General features: G+C 37.5%; 1 protein-coding gene across 2 annotated transcripts; it reads right to left on the reverse strand.

Moving 5' to 3' along the window:
• Window positions 1-746: 746 nt before the first annotated feature.
• RAB22A (RAB22A, member RAS oncogene family) lies at window positions 747-23886 on the reverse strand. Of its 2 annotated transcripts, XM_074888523.1 has the most exons (8): window positions 23652-23886; window positions 21704-21783; window positions 16304-16385; window positions 12201-12272; window positions 11985-12091; window positions 10026-10135; window positions 8514-8644; window positions 747-1112 (listed from the first exon to the last, which is right to left on the reverse strand). In XM_074888523.1, the coding sequence occupies exons 1-7, from the start codon at window positions 23685-23687 to the stop codon at window positions 8547-8549; spliced, it is 585 nt and encodes a 194-aa protein (XP_074744624.1). In that variant the 5' UTR covers window positions 23688-23886; the 3' UTR covers window positions 747-1112; window positions 8514-8546. The 2 variants fall into 2 exon arrangements, with proteins under 2 accessions (XP_074744624.1, XP_074744622.1); XM_074888521.1 differs by lacking the exon at window positions 747-1112 and having other exon boundaries at window positions 1407-8644; window positions 23652-23885.
• Between the last annotated feature and the right edge of the window lies 1 nt (window position 23887).

Below are 23887 nucleotides of genomic sequence, written 5' to 3' on the forward strand. Positions count from 1 at the left end.
ACTTTTAATATTGTGCAGATCAGATTCAGTGAAATAGGCATGCATGAAGGCCACCTGCAGTCCTACATCCTTATCAATTACACAAACCCACCCTCACTTTATTAACAATTCAGCCACAACAAGACTAGAAGGCAACTTGTGGCCAAGGTGGAGTTTTGATTAATAGAAAATCAGCAGGAACACTACAGGGAAACTCTGAAAAGCACCTGAGAGCTTTGTGCTGGAGCAATTTTAAAGAACAGTTTCATCTCTTACAAAGCTCTTGCCTTCAAAGCTATGAAACACTTGATCCAAGTAAAACATTATCTCGTATTGTGTGTGCGCAAATTAGGTGGTTGGCATTTAGTTATCTATACTCCCTATGCAAAAACATGGAAATGCATTTTTCTCCCCATTCTAGCACATCCTTGTGTTTACCCTTCTTATGCTCACTCTGATGCTCATTCATACCCCCTTACACAAACCTATTTGACACTCCTCAAAAGCAGTTTACACACATCTAAGAAGGTAACTTAAAAATAGCAGGTACTGAACAATAAATGTAAGCTATTCCAGGTCTCCTAAGAAGATGACAGTATGTGTTACCTCCATATGAACTGCAGCCAGTTGCTTAGTAGAAACTTGTATTCAACATTTTCAGGTGAAATAGCAGTATCAGAAACAGGAGTTTTTTGCTTATTTACACTTTCAAAGGCTGCCATTAACTGAACATGTTAGACTTACATCACACATTGAAACAAGAAAACTACATCTTTTAAGCATCACGTAAGACAAGTGACATGACTGTAGCCAACACTGTATTTTTGTGCTTTTCATAACCACCAAAGCAGTGGTTTAAAAAAAAAAAAAAGCAGGCTACCACCAGTTGTTAATTCTTAACAATTAAGAACGGATCTCTTCCCAGCATGACAGGCCCCCACAATGCTATGCAGATACTAAAAGCACTTTACAGTTTTGATTGACAGAAACCTGGCCTAAGCAGTCAAGAATTTTACATTTCATGCAATCTAAGCTAAAAGCAATGTATTAAATAACTTGACCCTGGTAGAATTTGTCAGACCTTGCACTCGTTGACAAGACTGTGTGTGGCCTGCAGTTTCTCAGACGTTATGCTGCAAAGAAAGGAAGCATTACACAAAAGCTGCATTCTCTCTGCTGTTTTTCCCCATCCCTTCTTTGTGCAAGTTAGTCTTCTGCCTTTGTCTGTGTATACATAAACCAGGAAAAAGTTTCAATTTCTCAATGACCAGTAATCAGTACTTTTGGAAAACAGCTATCTGAATCATCACTTAGACTCACTTTGGCCATGGTATTGCTTACATTCTTCTTCTATAATTCTACTGCTACAGAGACTATTTTTTAATATATTGAGAATTTTGGAAGCATTTATAAACAAGGCCAGCACATTTATAAACAAAGCTTTTTATTAATAAAATGTTTACACCTTTTGCACAATACATCAGACTGGTAGTGATTTAGCATGTTATTACACTATAAAAGTTTATTATGAATGCTTAGGCTGAAAAGGGTGTTTACATTATGCCAAATCAACATTTCTTTATTTGCATTCTATGCACTATATGGGAATGTAACAATTCAAACAAAAAGGAGAGAAGAAAAGCTTGGTTTTCCTCATTAGCATCTACAAACCAACAATACAGACAAACCTGTACACGCTCTCAGGACCAGCCCAAGAGAAGACTAAAAAAAGTCTCAAAACATTCATAAGCTTGGGAATTCATCACTACAATATTTCATCACTAGTAATCTGACTACATTTCATGCAGTGAAGCAATGGTTGTAAATTTGTGCAGTTTACAGTGCTGCAAATGCTCTGTAACTTTGAGCGGCTTAAGTTTGTTTTAATAAGAGATACTATAATAAGAAGGCACAGACCTTTCAACCTTTGTAACAGGTTAACCCAATCCTATAATGAAAAGGCAGAACATTCTTAAGAGGGACAAGAATTGATGATACAAAGGTTAACCCTTTATGCTTAATTTTACAGGCAAACATTTATTACACTGCAAGAGCTATATGCATATCAGGTTATTTTTGTGCCCTAAATACACAAATGCAAAGTTTCTTGTTTAGAAGAAACCTTCAGAATGATTTATTTTTTTCTTCATTGTACTGGGAATGAGGGGGTACAAGGGGGAAGATTGCCAGGAAGTCTTAGGTGTCTTACAGCTACAGAAATGCGATCCATTTCTGTGTCTTAGATCAGTTCACTGTGTCACAATTTCAATGCTGGATACACAATATTCATAAACAGGAATTACAAAAACAGGAAGTTAAAATACAGAAGAGTTTATGTCATGTTACTAGAGCCTTACAATAATTTGCTCCCCCAGGTCAATGTGCTTTTAGCCTTTGTTATGTGGTATAACACAGTAGTGGCACATGTCTCAGCTGCTATGTTTCCTAACAGTTTCATAATGCTGTACTAATGAATTACTATTTTGTTTACAAATATTTGCCGCTGTGACAGATACTTCTAGAACCTTTGAGGAGAAAAAACACACTCACCACCTGTTCTTGGCTAAATCCAATAAGGAAACAAAGAACAAATGATCAAGAAAACATAATGGATTTAATAGGAAATACATACTGTAACATGAGTAAAAGTGAGACAAGATAGTAGCAGTGAATCTATCTAGGTGTCAGAGTTACAGCATATCCAAGTGCAACAACTGGATGGAGTATCACACACAGATGAAGAGCGTAACAGAAAGAGTGGTCTGTATCCTTCAACATTTGAAAAAGCAGTAACAGTTGGTTTGTTCAATAATACATATGTGAAAACAGTAACAGAGAAATGAAGGAAAGAAAAATTCAACCTTCTTAAAAGAAGAGTACCTTTACAAAGGTAATTAGCTCCTTAAATAAGATTCATTGTTAGTGTTTAAGTAAGAATTTAAGAACCTCAACTTGCAGGATGATGTCATAGGAAAAGCAAAATAGTTTTTTCTGAGAAGTCTTTATTCTAGAATGAAAACAGTTTCAGAAAATGCTGTCCCAATTTTTAGGGGGACAAATCATCCTACTGCCTTGATTTTCCAGGTAAAATAGGAAGCACCAAATAACTCTAAGACAACAGAACTTTTCTAAGTATTTCTAAATAGCTGTTTATAGCATGTACACTCTGACAACACTATGTTAAAAATTCGGGGCGGGGGGAAAGATGGGAAGGGGAAGGAGGAAAAAGCTGACCCTAGGATCATTTTGACATGTCAGAGACTAAGCCCATCAGTACTCTTGGGTTGCAAGATAGTCTTATATCCCTTAAAAGATTTGTTATCTGTGACATTTTATGGATAAAGTTTGGTAATCCTGCTTGATTTTTTCCAAGTCATGCATTTTTGACTCTAGCTGACCAAGAAAGGGTTTGCATTCAAACTTTTGAGACCTCCAAAATATCAGAAGGGATTTTTCAGATACAAACATTGGTGTCAGAAGGCCTAATAATTTTAGGGAAATATGTTTTGGCACCTGAATTCTTGTATAAGCAACAAAGATGTGGTTTCAAGCATATTTCTTTTGACAAGCTGGAGCCATGAGACTCTGAAAAAGACAGCTGACATGACTTTTTTATACTAGAACCTGTATTTCTATCTTAGATTGGTAATTCACACCAACATCTTATTTCTATAAATCTTCTATCACCTACCATAACTAGGGCTGTGATCTATTACTAGGAATGTGATCTGACCATAAAATTTTAAGAGTTTTCTTTAGAGAATTTTGTGCAGATCTTTTAGAAGCTTAATTCCAAGCACACAATTCTCCTGCTTGAAGTAACTGACTTGTGGCATACAAACAGTCTCAGGTTGCTGTAAAACGACTTCCTGCTAAAAAAGTTAAGAAAGTTTGTCTTTCTCTCTTGTCCATGAACAGAAGAGCCTCTTATTTTAGAGGTTTAAAGTATTTAAGAGAGAGACACGTAGCTTTGGAACGTTAATAGGCAGTGTAAAAGTTGAAGTCAGTGAATTATTCAGGTTCTCCTCATGTTTGAGATTATTTTTTCTACTTTTATGTAGCTATTGCTGCTTGTAAGTGAGGTTTGCTACAGGGTGACTAGCTACACAGTTCAGACAGCTTGTCACGTAGATCATCAATTCCCAAGATAGTCTTTGCAGACTGCTGACATAGCACACCACAAATAGACTACACCATCCTTAATAAACACTAAAGACTGTTTCACAAGAAAGTCATTCAAACATCACTGCTAAAGCTTCCTTTTCCAACTAATACTCAATATGTTATAATGGAAATTTACACTAATGTTAAAGAATAATTTAGGATTAACACTAACAAAAACCTTGTTGAGGCCAACTTTTAAACCATTCTTGATATTTAGCCTGAATTATTTTTTGGTAATTAAAAATGAAGCTTTAACCATGAACGGAGACAGCTCCCAATGAATCCCACATCTCTCAACCAGGTTTAGACTTCCAAATCAGTAAGTAGGCATTGTCTCCTCTCCACTTACTCTTCCCAAGCATGTAAATTATCTTTCTTGAGCAGACCGGTGGCATTAAATTGTTATTATGTACACCAACACATCAAAAACTCAAGTCTGCATAAAACACCCTCTAAACTATTAACTGTCTGATCCTGTAGCACTTAAAGGAAGGGTCTCAGTAAGGATTTGAAGTGCAATGATTTGCTTTGTTTCAACACAGATCTAATAACATAAACAAAGTCTTTACCTTCTTGGCAACTGCATAAGTTGTTAGAATTGTCTTAGAACTTTTCAAAGCACCTATAAAAATTGTCAGTAGTTTGACCATTAGATGCTTCTGTTATTAAACATAAGCTTCCAGATTTCACCTACTTAGGCATGTAGTATGCCAATTCTCAGCATGTATATAAAATATACTACAAAACTACCTACAGCATAGATCAAGAGCCTGGCAAATTAGCTAAGAGACTGTTGTAATTTAGAGGGTCAGATGAAGACACCCTCCAAAATTTAGGGAGCAGATTTAAATTGCTCCAAAGCTTAAGAACTAAATATTTAACAAATGATATTTTGGTACAAATCTGTTAAGTTTCATGGGACAGAACTGGTGTTGTTTAGAAGTTGAAACAGTCATATTTTGTCAGTTAGAGAATACTCTGGATCAATGGTATGACACGCACCTCATTACATTTTTACATACATGATACTTTACCCTTCCAAACTTGTTTTGCAGCAATTAATTCCCTTTGAGAGTATCTGAAAGTCTAGTCTCTATGATAAGCTCCATTCATTAAGCAGAAAGGCATAGTGGAATAAAAACTTCAGTCCTGAGCTTTTTCAACAACTTCTTAACAGAAAAGAGATATTAAAAATTTAGCTGAAATGGTTGATCATCAGCACTCCAAACACTCAAAGGCTAATGTATCTCCAAATAAAGCAGCTATGTTCGGACAAAATATAATCAATTTCAGCAAGCCTAGTGCAAGATGAAAGCAGACAGCCTAACAAATTATTAATACAGAAGAAACCATTTTACTCCAACAAAAATGAAACAATGAACATGTGCATCTCATCGAGGGAAGACTGCATTCTGGCTTTCAGCTAGGGCCAACTGATCAATAAAAAGAACTCTACATCAACAGTCTGTCATTTTAAATAGGCATATGTTAAGAAGCAGCCTCTCTTCAGTATCTGTAGTTTGGCCAATCTGAAACACTGGCTATTCCCATGTTTTCATTATTTGCAGTAATTCAAGATCAGACCTGCAAAAAGGATATGAAGTATGCTGGCATTCCACTCAGACTGGTAACAAAAGAAAAGGAGTCTGAGGCATTAAGACTTAGCTACATTTGAGAAGGGCCGGATTATTGCTGCTTCTTTAAGTGTTTTGGGGTGGGTTTTTTTCCCCTTGTTTTTTAAGTCTAATTTTGGTGTACAGCAAATAAGTGAGGATAGGTCAGAAAGCAGTTCATGAAGATTTGCTAAGATATATGGACCTCTCCTGAGTGGAGAGAACTACAATAATGTCAATACTAGCCTAGCTCTCAGTCTTGCCTGGAGTCCAACATTTTCTTCTCAAGTCAATAATAAATCTTGGATAAATACTATTAAACCATTTTTGTTAGCTCACTGAAAAACAGATTTAAACTCCATTTTTACCACATGCTAACAGGCAATAAGAATAACTTAGAGTCTGAAATTCCTTTTTCTACTAATCTACATGAAAAATATTCCCAATATCTGAGACTTTCCTTCTCCTACTGTGATCCAAGTTCAAGAATTTCCAGATTTATTACTAACCAACTTTAATAAAAGCAGTATTTTCTGTATCACAGTTAAGATACTAAAGCACCTGGTATCTTGGTATAGAATAGACTTCTGAGGCACTGTAAACACAAAGTGTTTTAAAAACCTAGTTGAATTAGATAACCACATAATTTATTTTTTAAAAAATTGCTGGGAGTAAGAATTGAGATATTTCAAAAGAAATTGGGGATTTCCATGACTGCCACTGTGAAAGTTATACATTTAATTGCTAACCTGCTTTTTGATAATTAAAAATATGCCCAAGAGCAAACCTACTCTGTTCTTTCTTTACTAATTATGTTTCTATCAAACATTTTGTAAGAGTACTGAAGTTTTCTGTTCATAATTTATTTGCTTTGAGCGACATAAAAAATAAATCATACATCAGACTCTACACCAAACACAACTCCATCTCTACTATAAGATGCTTTGTTAAGGACCAATTTCCAAAGGGGCTTCAAACAGCCTTTGTTTGATGAAGATACACTTCCTGGGCTCTCTGTAAGCACACAGCCTGTACAACTGTGGCAAAGAAGGTGTAATTGACAATGCAGGGTAAGTAAAAGGTGTGATAAAAGTGTAGTCACCAAATTTCATTAAAACATACTGATCCATTCAAAATCTCACTCTAACAGTTCACCTGTTTTGCTCCAGAATAGCTCTACAAGAATTTTCACTAATACAAACTAATCTGAAGTACAAGTCCTTTCATTTCTTACAAAAACTCTTTGACATATCCGTCAGAGAAAATACTTGAGATGATAGAAAACCAGATTATAAACAAAGAATAAGCATCATCATGACCTCATTTTGATCCTAAAGCTAAACAGCGTATTTTAATATATACTCAAGTCTATTAAGCTCTTTTTCTTTAAAAGTATAAAGTTTCTCACTAGTGCTGGTAGGAAACAAAAATTAAAAATAAATAAAATAGCACAAATGGGTATGGTCAACCTATACTTTAATTGAAAGAGTACTAAAACCAATGCAGAATAAGCTAAACACTGATTTGCTAAAAACCCTCACAGATGAAAAAGCCCAGGAACCAAGAGGTAACGATCTACATTACCACGTGTCTTAAGGTTACTTCCTATCTGTATTTTTGTGCCCAAAAGAGGAAAGACTGGGTGCACCACAGATGAAAACTTGTTCAAGAGACAGACCTCAGGCTGCACCAACAGCATTCTCTATTGGCCCTTTCAAATGTGATTGAAAGGGAAAGAATTTCAGTCTGCCTCTGGATGAACTCACAGTGACAATACCTAAAACGCAGGAAAAAAACCTGATGGAGATTCCCCAGGAGTTTATCCATAGGTGTGGAATGGAAGGAGTGTGTAAGATTGCATTATTTTTTTACTGTTTTTACATAATTTATAATACTTTAAACACTGGTCTCATAAATATAATATGAACACTTTACACATGCCAAGCAATTAAAAGCTTTCCCCAAAAACTTTTAGGTCTTATCAGAACCACTGGCAGCATCTGTTTACAGCATCTGTTTTTAGTCAGTAACCACTTAATTTAGTCAGAACTACAACAACTAGGTTTTCTTCAACCAACATCTTAATACTAAAAAACTGGTAGGAACAAAGAGATGCCTATAAACATATCAGTTTGCCTTAAAGTGATTAAAGTCAGCATGAAAGAAAGATTGTCTGTGGTTTAAGATCTGTTGCTTGTGTCCCCACCCCCGGCGCATATCAGCTTTAAATAAAAAAGTGCAAATGGGATTTGGGGACTGGATGGACTGATTTGCCTACTATTTATCTTCAGCTGCTTATTCTGTAGCCACCTTGCATCAACTGTCCCATGGTACTTTGGATTAGCTACAATTAAATTTAAAATAAGGCTCACTGAAGAAAAGGAAGAAATGACATCTAACTTCCAGACTCCTCCCACCCTTAAGTCCCACAAAAGTGCTCATTTCCCTTTTTACAAAAACACCCCCAAAATCTTGATTACAAAACTATTAAACATTTCAGTTCTACCACCCATAAGTCACCTTCCTTTCAAGCAAGGCCAAAAAAGTGATGATGGATTCCCTTTGAATGCAAGAGATATTACACTTTTTGTAAGTAAACAGGCTGACATTACGATTGCAGTCTTTTCTGCGAGTGTACGGATGTCAGATGAACTGGTCCATTTTTGTGGGACCTTGGGTGTATGAACACCAGCAGATAAAGATCTAAGACTGATAATATAAACCCAACGTGAACTATTAACTTCCAAGACCACCTACTGTATAAACAAGTCTGATTTTCTAAGGGATCAGTCAACAGCAGCTGCGCTTTGTCACCGATGGCTGTCTTCTAAGTTTGAAGCCCTTACCACTAGATGGGGGGTTGGTGTCAGTTGATGGAATTCTGCGACCTACAAGAAAGCAGAAAAAAATTTATAGCAAACATTACACCTGAAACTAATTCTAAGCATTCAGTGTACTTTTTGCATACAAAAATGTGCCCTCGATTAGTTATACGTCACTAGTGACAACACTCCTGCGTAACAGAAGGATGGCAGTCAACAAGTCTATACTATATCTGTAAGAGGTATGGTTCCACAAAACAAGAGTAAAGGCAGTTTTAAGCTAATTTTGCAGCATTTACACTTCAGGCTAATCTAGACTCAGGAGAGCTAAGCTATAAAAGCACCCTGAGAATATACTCTGCAGGATGCAATACCATCTGGAATATCCTCATCAAGAACCACCATCTTGACCTGTATTTCCACAGTACATCACCTGCAACAGGCTTAGCATGGAAGTGCTTGTAAAGATAGCTGCTTTAGTCATCTAATCAGTCTTTAAAATTGACTATTCCCAGTTGACTACTCTTTTGTGAGGAGGACTTATGATTTTTTTTTTTTCCCTCCATAGTTTATTCAAGATCAATTTTAGAGAGCAAATATTAAGTCAGTAAATCAGGAAGCTAATCTACAGCACATACTTTTTACATCAGCTTCAATATATTCAACTGCTTAGAAGGACTCTAGTGTTTCTGTAGTTAGTCAAAGCTAATATGCAGGGCATGCACAGAAATGAATTGCTGTTTGTCCTCTTCTCACAAACAGGCTGACATACCTGCACATGGGTGCTGCTGCCTGAAACACATTCGGCAAATAATACTGCACAGAACTCACTTCGGAATGCTGTCTGCTTTTCATTCACACAAAAAAAATTGTCATCGACATCCCCACCATGAATGAGACAGAAAAGATTTGCAATTTAATTAAAAAAACCCTCCAAGGTATCGCAAAAATACTTGTGGAAGATCTACACACAACAGTTGCTATCTCCCGTGCAGGAATCTTGCATTTATGAATTCCTATGTTTTGAAAATACACTGGTTTAGATTAAGTACAAACACTAAGAGTGAGAACTTAATTCCTTTTCTCTCAGCTGTATAAAGTTTTGATCTTCCTCATGCCATTTCCCTTCCCTTCCATAACCTTGGAAGTACCAATTGAAACATTCAATAACAGATATAGTAAGATGACACTGAGTTCTGACATGAGTGCCCTGCTTGCTATTTATCCAGCAGCATCACAGTAGGCTTAAAATCTCCAGAAGGAATATTTAGAGGTCATTAGATAACCAAAAATTTATACAGCTCATTTTGCAGTTTGTATTCATGTCTGACTGTAACAAATTTAAGTCAGCATACTCTCACCTAAATAGCACAAAAAGTAACACATTAACCAAATTTCTACTTGAATTTCTTTCAGAAGAAAGCACGTTATCTGTTTATGTACTTACTAATTTCTATAAAGAGTTCATTAATGTTTATTGCATTTTTCGCACTTGTCTCTACAAATATTGCATGAATGGAATCTGCATAGTCTTTAGCGTCTTTTTCCATGACTTCTCTGGAAAAACAAAGCAAAGAACAAACTGTGAACGCAGAAAAAAACATTATTTAAAATCTTAAGGGATGGATTAAGCTTTTAAGTGTCTCATTTAATGAGTATTTTGTATTTTACCTGTTTGGTATCACAGTGCTCCCCTCATCCTGAAGCTGATGCTCATTCTTTACTCTATGCTGTCTCCCTACCTTGAGGTATGAGCATCGCTGAAGCACAATCATAAACTAAACAAGGCTTTAATCTATCTGATGACATTACAGCCAAGTTTTGTTTCTTGAGTGCTCTAATGTAGGTCTGCAATCAATCATTAAGGGGTACTTTATTCTTCATACACACACACCAGTTTCAGATGTACTGAAAAGATCCTGAAGCATTAGTTCCATTAATCCAGTGGATTTCCTACAGCTGTTTACAAACCAGTATTTCACAACACTGCACAGATCATTAGGAGAGCATTTACTTTACATGAAGCATGAAGACACAGCTATAAACAGGAACATATTTAGACTGAGCACACAACAGAGCCAAGAAGTGAAAAAGTTATTCTGTACCCCTAAGTAGGCAAGTTGATAATAAAGTGTGTTTCCTTAAACATGAAAAAAAACCCAAACACCAATAGGTGGAGAGAGGACCGGACTACACCTTTATCACTTCACACAGAATTTCTAGAAAACATAGGCTACTTTCAGTAACAAGGGACTTAGGATATCAAAAGCACATACTTTGGATCAGTGACTCAAATATTGCCTCTGACTAAAGAACATGGAATCTTGCTCATTAGCTTGAATAGCAATGCTTACATAATTTATGATGCCATCTAAGCACCAAGAAATAAGCACGTGAGACTTAATACTGCATGCCTTATATTTGTCTTCTAAGTAATTTTATGCCATACTTCCTTCAAGAGACATGCTACTTCTAACAAAAGTTACTAGAACTCACTAGATAACTGCTATAAAACAATTTGTAAAACTACACTAAGAACCAACTTTGCAGTGGTTCTTTAAACACATAACCATCTGTCTCCTTTGAGACACCAGCTGTGGTACCTTTTCCAATGAAATCTAAAAACAAGAAGTTTACACACACCTTCTTTCTGAATTTTGGCTTATTTAAGCAGGACATCAATAAAAGAGGGCTTCTTTTGTTTTTAGTACATGCCTTCTTGAAAATGTGGCTGTTCATAAAGTTTCTCAAGAGCTTTTCCTGCTCCCTGCAACTATTTCAGCCACAGCCAATTCCACCCCAATATTTAAGCAGGGAAGGAAGGCACCTGAACAAGCAAGTCAGAAAAACCTACACAATGCTTTCCAACAGTTTTGATGTTTTTCCTAACAAAATGAGGTGCTACAGACTGACAGGGGTATTTCTTATAAAGTGAGGTAAACAGCTTGTATTACACTGTCATTTCACAGGCAGTTTAGGCTTGTGTAACTTGGCACTGCCACCAGAAAAGGTAATCCTGTCTCCCTGTAAACTGCTCATTCCTAACCCTGCTATCCCACCTCTGTTATGCCAGCAAACGTTCATGGTGTGAGAAAGATAAATACACTTGGATTAGTTTTCCTTTTTTTCAAATGGTTAGTTTTAATCTGGATCCATTTTACAGCCTGATTTACTGCCCAGTCACACACGTACTCACACCAGCACAGGGGAGGAAGTGGGCAAGACTGTCCAAGGGCAGACTAGCCAAATCTTCTGACAGTCAAAACAGCTCAGACCCCTTATGAAACTATAATGCTTGTGCAAAACAGCTTAAATTGCTCTATACCTTTCACCTGCTTTGAAATCTTAAAAGTATTTAGCACTATGAGCTTAAGCTAAAACCTCCAAACTGTCAATGGTTACTTACCTTACATCATTAAGATCACACTTATTTCCTGCAATAGCTACAACAATGTTTGGAGGTCCATGCTGTCGAAGCTCTTTAACCCAGTTCTTTAATGTTGAGAAAGTTTCCTATTATGGGGGAAAAGAAAAAAAAAAGAAAAAACAGAAGAGTCAGAACTAGTCCATGACACAAAAAACCCCAGAAATTGTAATGTTGGGTCAAGATCAAATTTCTTACCTCTTTTGTGATGTCATACACTATAATAGCTGCTGCTGACCCTCTGTAATACATTGGGGCCAAAGCACGAAACTGAAAGAAAGACACCACACATTACGAATCCCGTCTTCCACTGACCTCCATGATTTCCTTATTAATGTAATTATTATTGAAGAAAGTGAAAACTAGCTTATAAATTCACATTAGTGGAAAACATTTCTTTACGGTTACAGAGAGGCTTTGCAGTAGAGCACAAACTTCTATGAAAGTATTGTTTCACAAAGGCTAACCAATAAATAGTTTGCGGATCAGCCGCACATCTACTGCAAAAAACAGGAAGCCAAACTTGACCTTATTTTGACTAGATTAGAATCTCTCATTTAAAATCTCATTAGATTATACACAGACACAAACTTGCAGGATATATGCTCAACTTCAAACACCAAGCAAGGGGAAAATAATCAAAATTGAACTCACTTCTTCCTCTTTAAGACACTTATGCTTTTGGACAAAAAGTACTTTCAAGAAAACTAGTATATATTACTGCTGATTTGAAACGTTGGATCAGTCATGGCACTTAAATGCTAGAAAAGTTGGTTTCTTCATAATCTAATTTATGGCTGTAGGAATTTTCCTTAAGATTTTCCTCAAAAGTTTGAAGCATGTTTAAGAACTGCAAAAGCCCACAACTATATGATGTCTTGCAAACAGAGCTTTAACGAACATGCTAGATAATAAAAGGCTACAGTAATTTCATTGTAATTTTCAGAATTAAATCTACAGCAGGCATATTTGGTTGGTACTGCATTTGCAGGGTATAAACCAGGTCAGTACCTTTGCATGGGCAGAGTGTTATGAATTCAGAACTGAAAAAAGTGACAGAACACATGATTAAGTTGCATCGAAAACACCAATCAAGCATTCTTAAAAACAGTGTGATATTCTGCCAATTTAAAAAAGAACCAGACAACTAATCTAGCAGCCAAATCTCTCAAAGCACGGAGTAAACTGCATGTACTGCTTTGATGTTAACATATGTGATTTAGAGTTTTGTGCATCTTATTATTCAGGGTAAAAATCATGAATAGAATACAGTTTTTCATAAAGGCTTTGTTGGTTCTAATAAAATATCAATTTCCTTTTGCTTAGTACAGTTCAACTGAGAGCAATATTATAAATCATAAAAATCTTGCTATAAAGCAGAATTCCAGACCATTTACATTTGGCTCTCAAATTCTGTTTTGAAAACAGGATTTTGAACACAAAGTTCAGAATATAAAAATATTTAATAATGGGAAAGGAAAACACAGGCAGGCATTCAGTTCATGTTGGGACATAATCCCTCTCTTCCTCTTAAGTACTAAAATGTAAAGGGAAACATATTTGGTAAACCACCACTTGGACTGGTTGCAACCTGGCTTTTTGATTATTTGACTACTTACACTGGGAATAAACCAACTTTCACTTGCTGATTTTCTATCACTCATTTCCTGCCTGCTAACACTTAGATACTTTTTTCCACCTAAGAGCAGTCAGCAGATAAAATATATTAACAAAACAGATGTTACCAGAAACACTGAATTTGCCTTTTGCTATTTTTCCAAAGACTTCAGCTTGCCCTCCAGCCTTCAATTTATGTTTTGACAGAATTATTAAGATGACATAATGTAATTATCCAGAGACACTGTCAAAATTGTTAGGTAAGAAGGCAAAAATCCTAATTGCTATAAGTAATCTATCAACTTTACTCAGTGTAGAAGAAATGAGAGAAGAAATAAAGCATGTGTGTGTAGGGAAATAAGCTGTGTGAAGTGAATTAGTGCACATTTCCACCTTTGGAGTGAAGCTGGCCAGCCAGCCACTCCCTGAAGCCATTTAGAGCAAAGGGTTGCCCAGTGTAGGGCAGAACTATTCGCGGCTGGGCTTTTGAAGTGGAAAACAGCAAATGCTCCTCAAGAAGCCAGGACTATGAATACTGTGTATTACACATCATAGCTCAGCAGAGACATTTTCGTTCCAAGAATGGTGTGGACATTTTTGGTATTCCAGATCACTACAGAGGGGATCCCTGCCATAATTTATTGTCAGATGTGTTGCATGACCAGAAAACTGTGCTACAGATCTCAGGGCATGGCAGGTATACAGACTATTTGTGACTAGCAGCTAAGTGATAGCGCAGTTCTGTTTTGGAGAAAGAAACATCTATGGAGATACTGGCAGCATTTCAAAGTAAATATCCTTGCTCCTATTTCACTGGTTTCCTTGGATATATGAGGGCCTCACAGTGACTTCTTTCAAGCATGGAACATAAGCTTCACAGATACCACAACTCTTGGGTCAGAGCCCAGGTAAGACATCTTTCCCTTTTTGATTTCAATAAAGATATCATGCAACTAGTATGGAAGAAAATTAAAGAGGTATCACTCAAAGTCTAAAAACAGAAAGACAAGGAACATGCCAGTCATGTACAGAGATGCTTCCTCAGATCGTAGTGTGTGGAATCCAAATTACAGCATTCTCCCATTGCTTGCAAACACAGTTAAAGTGAACAGGATGGAATGCTAATATGCAATGGATGTTTCCTGCCAAGTTGTGGCAGGCATGTTTATAAAGCTTTCCATTTAAGAGTACCAGCCTCTCAAAATTCATACTCTACCTCTCAGAAGACTCACATTCCAGCATTAACATTTCAGAATGGGCTAGGATGTTCACTTAAGACAAACTATTTACAGCAAGTGCTGCCTGACTGCTAGTAATGGAAGGACTGGGATATTTCTGATAACATGGATACTATCGGACATATCCCTGGGACACATCCCTGACAACGTAAGTTTGCTTTATATGGTGCTGCTGGAAGGAAATAAATTGTCATTCAAAGTCTGAAATGCAATACAAATATACTTGAGTTACTTTCCAGCCACCAAGGCTGTTATCAAGCTAAAAAAAGCTAGCAAGTCAGTTCTACCAGGACCCCAAAAGGTCAAGTAACTCTGAAAAGGGATGTCTAAGCCTTTACATGGGTTTTTTTGTTGTTGTTGTTGGGTTTTTTTGGTTGTGGTGGTGGTGTTCATTTTGTTTGGGGTCTCTGTTTGAGCAAATCCTGAAAGAGAGTACAGCTGCATTTGCCAGTTATTATCCTAAAGTAATAGCCCAACCTGATCAAACTGGCTCTTATTGGGGACAGCTCTGGTATCTACCTTTGCTATAGTTTGCTCACATCCTAAATAAACTCATCGTGAGTAACTGACAGTTGCCAGTAGTTAACAGTCAAGAAACTGCAAGAACAAGCACTGTTAAAACAGCTACCATAATTTCTACCACTTCTACTAGTAATCCATAAACAAACAAGTTAAGATTTAAAAGCAAGACTTTGCTAGTTAAGTAAAAATCATGCAAATTAATTAACGCTGATTTGACTAGTCATTGTCTTGAAAGCTTCTGTTGCCTCCCCTCAGAACTATGCACACTGATCAAAACCCCAAACTACCATGTTAAGTTTTAAATTTCAAAATGTATTTCTTGACACAGCTTCTAGCACTATGAGATCGGAGAAGTAAAACTTTACAAAATAAAAGATCAGTTATCACCCATAACACTACTTGAAATGCTGCTTTTGAAAGCCTAAACCCACATCCTATTCACATTAATAACGCTAACACTGAAGCTAACAGAATGTGTTAGCAGTTGTATATTTTTCCAGAATCAGGGCCTTACTTGTACTATGAAACATGATCATTCATTCTCATCCTGCCAGTTGCACTGGCTACAAATACTGCAGCTGAAAGTTTAAAACTCGGCTAGAACTGGTACTAGAGACAGTCGCTGGCTTTACTCCCCACCTTGTTTTCTTTTGAAATGGCACTCCCTTTCAGTGAATCTAAACCCAGTCTTTTGTTTTATAAGCTCCTCTTCTTAGTTAATCATCCTTAACTTTGTACTTTAACCATGGTAACAATGAAAAATAAACACATTTACACACCCATATCTTGATAGGAATCTGCATAGGAACAAACATTCTAATACACATTCATAAAACCAGATCACATTGTGACTTTCACGGGCAGGGCTGAAAAGCAACCCAAACTCTAGCCAGAACTATCACCACAGATACTGACTCTACTTACCCGCTCCTGTCCAGCTGTATCCCAGATTAGGAATTTATGCAGCTCATTTTGATACTGTACAGTCTTGGTCATAAATGAGGCTCTGGAAAAAAGTTACAGCTTATGCTTTTCAGAATACATATATTTTTACAACATTATCATGAACTTTTAAAAAGGTTTACATTCCAATAAAAGTGCTTTCCCCACCCACACATACAAAACTGATGAAGATTTTCATACATAAAGGCTGAAATTAATGAGGCAAAGGGACTCAGAGGATGAAATTCCCTTTCAGAGGATGAAATTCAACTAACAAAACAGAAGGAACATGCTGTATATTACAAGTTTTTACTGTTCGTAAGCTTTTGATAAAAATAAAGGATGTACGACCAAAAAAATCAGGAAGGTCAGCCTTTTTAACAACATTCTTCCTAAATGCAGGAATCATTACAGTGTATCACTTAAGTATATACTGGAAACTTCCAGGGGGAAAGAGATCAAATCCTTCACTATTATATCAGTTTTTTCTATCTCTGTACTAACATTCAGATAAACGCTGGCAAGTCCATCCTTGGGAATAAAATATGGGAGATTGATATCACTATTGGTAGGTATTAAGAGGACAGAGAAATCAATAATGAGTAACTTGCTTCTTGTCTGCACTCTGTACAGCTCCCAAATCCTGTTTGTCATTATATAGTTCAGTCTGCAAAGGTTCTTGCACTTCCAGAAGACAAGCAAAAAAAATCTTGTCCTATGCTCCAGCTGTCCACCCACCTCAACTTCTAGATGTTTTACAGTAAATTATTGCAAAATATTGTAAAGTACCTTTGTGCTTTACATGAATCAGTCTATTTCCCACAAGAACAAGAATTCAGAGACCTAATCTTTTACAAGAGGGAGTTCTTTGCTATATCTATTACCTGTAGGTACATTTTTAGTAGAAAAGCCACACACTTGTAGGATAGGAACTATAGACGCCATAATAAGCATGTGAGATCTTATGTTATGATCTTGAACACCTTTTGTGCTTAATTCCTGTCACTTGAAAATACTGCAGACTTCCAAAACTGTTCTGCTGTCAGTTTTGGACATGATGCAGGATAGGATCTCAGAGGTGGCCTGTACTGGAGCTTCTTACAGTTCACTAAGCTTGGTGCAGATTCAGAGTCAGAGAGCAAGAGTCTTCCAGCATGATCAACAAGTCCAAGTCCAAGACTCTGAACTTCAGTTTATCTTGGGTCTTAACTATCACCAGGGCATAGATTTTAATGATGTCTGTAACACTTTTGTAGTTAATATTAACTGGAGTCTTTGCATGTTTCAATGTTATAGGAAGACAAAACAGCTATCTACATTTAAAAAAAAAAGGAAGGGGAGCAATTACACAATGCATTCAACTGTGAAGAGGTAACCTTCTCCCCATTCCTTAAGCACAGACGGTTTGCCAAATAGTATGTCAATCTCCAAAGCTGATTACTCTCAAGAATCCAAATATAAGGTTGCAGCATCCCTAAAAAGAAAAGAATCTAACTGCAATGCGTATGTGTAGATGATGTATTTTAGCAATGAGTTACAGAAAATAAAGTGATAGGAGTATGTGTTGTAAAGCACAAAGACTTCCACTTCCTTAAGACTGCTGCAAATTAAGCATCAACTCTGAATTCTCTGGACAACATGGAAACAATTTCCTAAATCACAGATTCTCACTGGGAGTTTATCTATCTTGGTTCTATAAACCAAAACATTCCTGTACAGTCAATCTGATCTGAACAGCTGCATTGCTCTAATTCACATCACAACTAAACATCTCAAATGGTATCTGACAATAGAGGTTAAATGCTTCTTGAAATTCTTTGACAAGTGGAAGCTTTCATTGTGACAGACATCAATTAAAAAAACCCAAACAAAAACAGAACAAAGAACAAACAGACAAACCACTTTCGGGACAACAAAAGCTTCCAAACTAGAGCTATCCTCAACAACTTCTAGTAAGAAAACAGGCATTAGCCCTACTAAATTTCCTAGCTGCTTCTCCAAGCTAAGTATGCACTATAATTACATGAACAAGATGCACCTGAAAGTAGTTTTATACTCATTCATAATTCCTTTTTGATGTTATAATGAAAGACTAGATATCCTGCAGTACCTACAGATATACGCTGGTCAGGCAAAGCAAAATGTGTCTGCAGAACCCAGAGAGAACACAAGTTGCAGAACTTTAATAGGGTTTCTACATCTGCCCATGTTTGAACCTGAATGATGAACATTCATGACAACAAAGTATGATTGCTCAGATAATTCCAAAAGGAATGGAAACAGAGCGGGGAAACATAAGATTGTATCTCATGAACTCAAAAACCCAGCAGTGAATGTAGAAACGCTCTCTAGTTTTGTAAAATGCTCAAAACTCCTCTCTAATCTTTACTTTGTTCTCTCTACCTTGTTTCAGCTGGGATAGAGCTAATTGTTTTGGTGTTTTTTTTTTTTCTTCCTTAGTAGCTAGAACAGTACTGTGTTTTGGATTTAGTATGGAATTTGATATGAGAAGAACGTTGATAATGTACTGGTGTTTTTAGTTGTTGCTAAGAAATCAAGGACTTTCCAACTTCTCATGTCCTGCTAGTGCACAGGTACAGAAGAAGCTGGGGTGGGGGGGGAGCATAGTCAAAACAATGGACACAAATTAGCCAGCTGAATAGTTCGTATCATCTAATGTTATACTCAGTATATAGATAAGGATTGACTGGGAAGCTCACTTGGGTTTTCAGGATTCTCTCTTTTCTGGGATTGGGCTGGGCATTGGTCAGCAGGTAGTAAGCAATCACATTATGTGTTACTTACTTGTATTTTCATTATTACTATTATAATTTTATTTCAATTATTGTTTTTATCCCAGCCTATGAGTCTCCTTACCTTTACCCCTCCAACTCTCTTCCCCATTCCCCAGGGGTGGGGGAGCATGAGCAAGCAGCTGTGTGGTATTTGGCTGCTGGCTAGGTTTAAATCACCACAATTAGGAAATAAGAACAAGGTCTAGAAAAAGTTTCAAAATTAATTTGCCTAAAATTGTGGGACTGTATCTTATTGGAGCTTCACACAATCCCTGCATTTGGGCAAGTTTGGATTCATTTATACTACTATAGCAAACTATCAAGACACCAAGTCCTCACACCAATGAATGATTTTGTTAAGACTGCTTAAAGATAGATTTTTAGTCTGTCACTTCAAGAAAGTATACTAATACCAGTACTGCCATTCAACCCATGAAGATAAATTCTATTCTACACATTAGTCTCATTACTGCAATGGCTGGCATCTTTTAATATCACCTTAAGTTACTACACAGTATCTGTTAGAGACAATCCCCTGGGAAGATATGTGTGTGATCTCTTTGGGTTCCTGCCTTCAAATAGATAGGTGCTACATTGGAGGGAGGAGAAAAAAAGAAATCAACCCACACACCACACAGTCAGAAAACTACCAGATTAAAAGGAACTGACTTTGGAGGGAAGACAACAAGATTTGATGAAGTTCATTCCAGTCTCAGCCCTTCTCCGTCAGGAAAGAAAAAAAAGAAGAAACACCAGAAAACTCTCTCCTGAGTTTTCTCCAGATTATTGAAAATTCTACTTTGCCAGGATAGAAACATCACAGATCTCAATCTTCACTCTGCAGCTTTAGACAGTCTTGCAGACATGCAGAGCCCAAAGCCATCAAGCACAGTATTTTAGAATTTAGACTCTGAAAGCAGACTGGAGAAGGCTGCAGTTCACACGTAATGGGAGACATAATGCATATTCCATACTAGGTTACTCAAATGCTTAACCCATGTAGCCTACATGTGTGGTGACATATGTCTAACTATAGAACAGAGCATCCCAACCAAATAAATAAGCACCTCTCACATTTGCAAAACTTAAGACTGTGTTACCATACCTGGTCACCTACTAGTTAAGCAGACTTCAAGGTCTCTTTTCCCCTAGGAAAACTGCATGCATGAACACAATAGCTAAATTTGGGCCACTGTAGATAAAACTCATATTAGCCAACTACTTAACAGACTCTGTTTTTAAAATTATCTGGATGATTAGGAATGAAGATGGATAACCAATTTCTCAAACACCTCAGGTAATAACACCTGGATCTTTCAATAGTGTCCACCTGAAGAAGTTTTGCTTGCAGCTGATATCACTATGGACAGTAGGTCTGAACTTTCTATACAACCTGAACTTGCTCCCCTACTTAAGCAAACAGCAATATCGCTACTATCCACACATCAGTTTCATGGTCCTCCAAAAAACAACCTTTACTGTAGCTAATTTGATAGTAACTAAGAATACTCAGACCTTGAAGATCTAAGAAAAATACTGAGCAATCCATCTCAGAGGCTACCTTTGTTAACAGGGAAATTTAAACAAAAGCATACTTCTTACAGAGTATCTTGCAATTCAATACCGGTATTTACACTCAAAAAAAAGAGGGGGGGGGGGGGGGAGAAGAGAGAGATCAGGGGAAGCACATTTTTTTAGAAGGGCAGGATGAGACACAGCTGATCTTTATCAACAGGATCTTTTCTGGTCAAAGCTGTAGTAGAGGCTGTGTGATACCCCAGACAGGAAGTTGCACTGACACCCCTCCCCCACTTCTCAGCATCAAGTAAAGTCAGGTCCTCCTGTACGTAAAGAAATACTTCTGAGCACAGCAACCCATAAGACACTTGCAAAGCAAAAAAAAAAAAAGACAGCAAAAGAAAAAAAGGAAAAGATCCAGCCACTACAAGAATTCCTGATGCTCACCCTTCCTTCTATCCATTTGAAGATTTGAGCTCAGTAACATTGCTGCTACTGACGCTCAACTTTCAAATATCCTTACCTGTGAGACCAATTCTATTAAGAATTTCATCACTTACTTATACATCTATATGCAATACACACGCATAACATCGGAACTAACTCATGAAGAGAGCCACAACCTGAATTAGTATGTTAAGTACCATGAGAAACCTAGGAGACTTGTTATTGTACTTGACCCTTTAAAAAAAAAAAAAACCACACAACTTAAAATAATAGTTGCACAATAATTAAATTTGAAATTTAAGAGTAGCATATGAGAAAAGTATGTTGTTCCTTTAACAGAAACATCTATAGTGTAATTTATTCATAACCAAGGACTCCGAGCAGGATTTTGTTAGATTAACAATACAAAATAGGTCCAGATCTTACACATGAAAATGGAAGCTGCAGGAGTTCTGATTACACTCTTACATCTCCTAAGGTAGCTCACAAGCTAATTAAGACTGCAGTCATGTTTACTAGCACATTTAGCTGCCACATATGGAGAATCCTCAAGTGATCTATTCAGGAGGTACAAATATATATTCAGATGAATAAGTCACATTTACTTTACTTAGTTTCTTACCCTATTGTTGGGTTGATGTTGGGATCAAAGCTATCTTCTACAAATCTCCACACAATACTTGACTTGCCCACACCAGTGTCCTAAAAAAAAAAAAAAAAAAAGAAACAGTTGAAAGAGACCTTAGTTACTATAAACAGATTATTCTTTTTGTCCTCAAATCTTGCAATACACTGTGCATGAATAACACGTTCCTGCAGAGCATCTCAGACAAGTTAGATTCTTAAATACTCCAGATGTTATACTTGTTTAGTAGAAGAATGAAAGGTCTCTGATAAATTAGTTTTCTAAGCAAAAGTGTAAAGATGTTTTTATGAAGGACTATAAAAATCTGCATTCATGCTTATTATCAGTTATTCAAACATTTTTTTCCCCAAAAGCTATGCACAAATCGCGTTTGGACAGGAGTAGGGAAAACCCATCTACCACTTTTAGAAAAATATACAGCAATTGATTGTGGTACTCCATTTTTGCAAGCCAATGGAGCACATTAAATTATACAAGTGTGACACATGCATTTCAACCTCTGACTAATGCTGTCCCACCCTGCTTAATGAAAGACTTGAAATTTCTTCTGTGACGCACCTGAAACATGTTTCTAATGCAACTTTACAGAGCTATAAATGGTAAAAGAGGAAACATAACATGAAAATTCTGTGTTATGTATGCATTTGCACCACTGACTCCATATTTTAAAAAAAAGTAAAAAAAGCATAGAAGACATATTTAGGAGAGAAATAACAACTAGCAGTAAAACTGTTCTCAATAGCAGCTAGACATTTTAAAAGGTCATTTAATTAAGACAGGTGAAGATAAACTTTTCGCTTTACATCTCCAGAGTCATTAAAATTTTAAGGGAAGAAAACCTGAGGAACAGCTTAATTGAAAATGAAGTTTTACACCATTCATGTATTTCCTTGAATCTTCTGAATATTGTAGTAAATTTAGGTACAGTATGTATGCTTGTGTTTAGCTTTTCCAGCGGTTTTTCCTCTCAAGGAAAATCATATTATCTCAGTTCTGTATTTTATAATGTTTGCAGTCTCATTAAGCAGAGCAAATCTTAAGAAGAGAAACATAGATGCAGTTCCTGTCTCTGGGAGTTCAAGGACCAGTTTTCCTGGGTGCTTATTCTCCTCTTAGATGACAAAAGGTTTCTCAGGTCAGGCGAACACAAACAGTAGCTAGTAGTTATCCCAAATGCCTTCGTAACACAAAGAGCACAGAAACACATCATTTTTCCCTCTAAGGGGCAATGTGGCCATTTAGAAGCAGAAAATAATTCTGCCAGTCATACTCTGTGCAACACAGGCTTTAGACACAGGTGGAGACAGCTGAGGCTCTCCAGCAAAGCCCTCAGACCAAACAAGACAACACACAGCTTTATAGCTTTAATTTTTTTAAACTTCTACTTCACTTTGTTTGATGTCTCCTTCTTCCACCACCTGCAACACTAAGGGCACTTTCAAAGCCTACATATGTTGTTAAAAAAGTTCAGGCCCCTCCCTCTCTCCCACGAGTTTGATTTCAGGTGCTTTTTATTTATTTACTTTGTGAACTCCAAGCCCGAAACAGCCTGTGATCGAAAGGGAAGCATACACTGGATGTACGTGCTTCCTCTCTTTTTTAAAGGAAAGCACCGGAAAAAAAGGAACGCTATTTACCTCTGGAAAACGCGCCCCCCCCTCCCGTGGAGGGGAAGGCCTTTCCAGCCGCCCGGTCTCCTCAGGGGGACGGAGCTGGACAACCAGGGCGCGCCGGAGCTCTGTCAGGCGTGAGGCCCACCCTCCACCCAGGGGGAGACCCCCCCCGCAGAGCTTCCCTGGGGCTTACACAGAGACTCCCCACTGTTAGAGAAAGCTTTTCAAGCCAGTCCCTCAGCAGGCCCCCTCCCTCCCGTCGCCCCCGGCCCGTGCCACGGCCCCACGAAAAGCTGGCTACAATCACTTACCCCCAGAAGGCAAACTTTCAGCTCCCGCAGAGCCATGGCCGGGCAAGCTACGCCTTTAACAAGCACCTGAGACGCAGCCCAGAACGATCATAGCCCTTCCCGAGACACGCGTACACCCAAGGCCTGGCGGGGGCAGCCCCCCGCCTCCCCCACGCCGTGGTTACCAGTAAACCTTCCTCCTCAGGCTCCGCGGACGCGACGCCATCTTGGGCCGCCCGCCGGAGTCACCTGACCAC

The sequence above is a fragment of the Strix uralensis genome, chromosome 18, assembly GCF_047716275.1.
Source record: "Strix uralensis isolate ZFMK-TIS-50842 chromosome 18, bStrUra1, whole genome shotgun sequence".
Taxonomy (NCBI): domain Eukaryota; kingdom Metazoa; phylum Chordata; class Aves; order Strigiformes; family Strigidae; genus Strix; species Strix uralensis.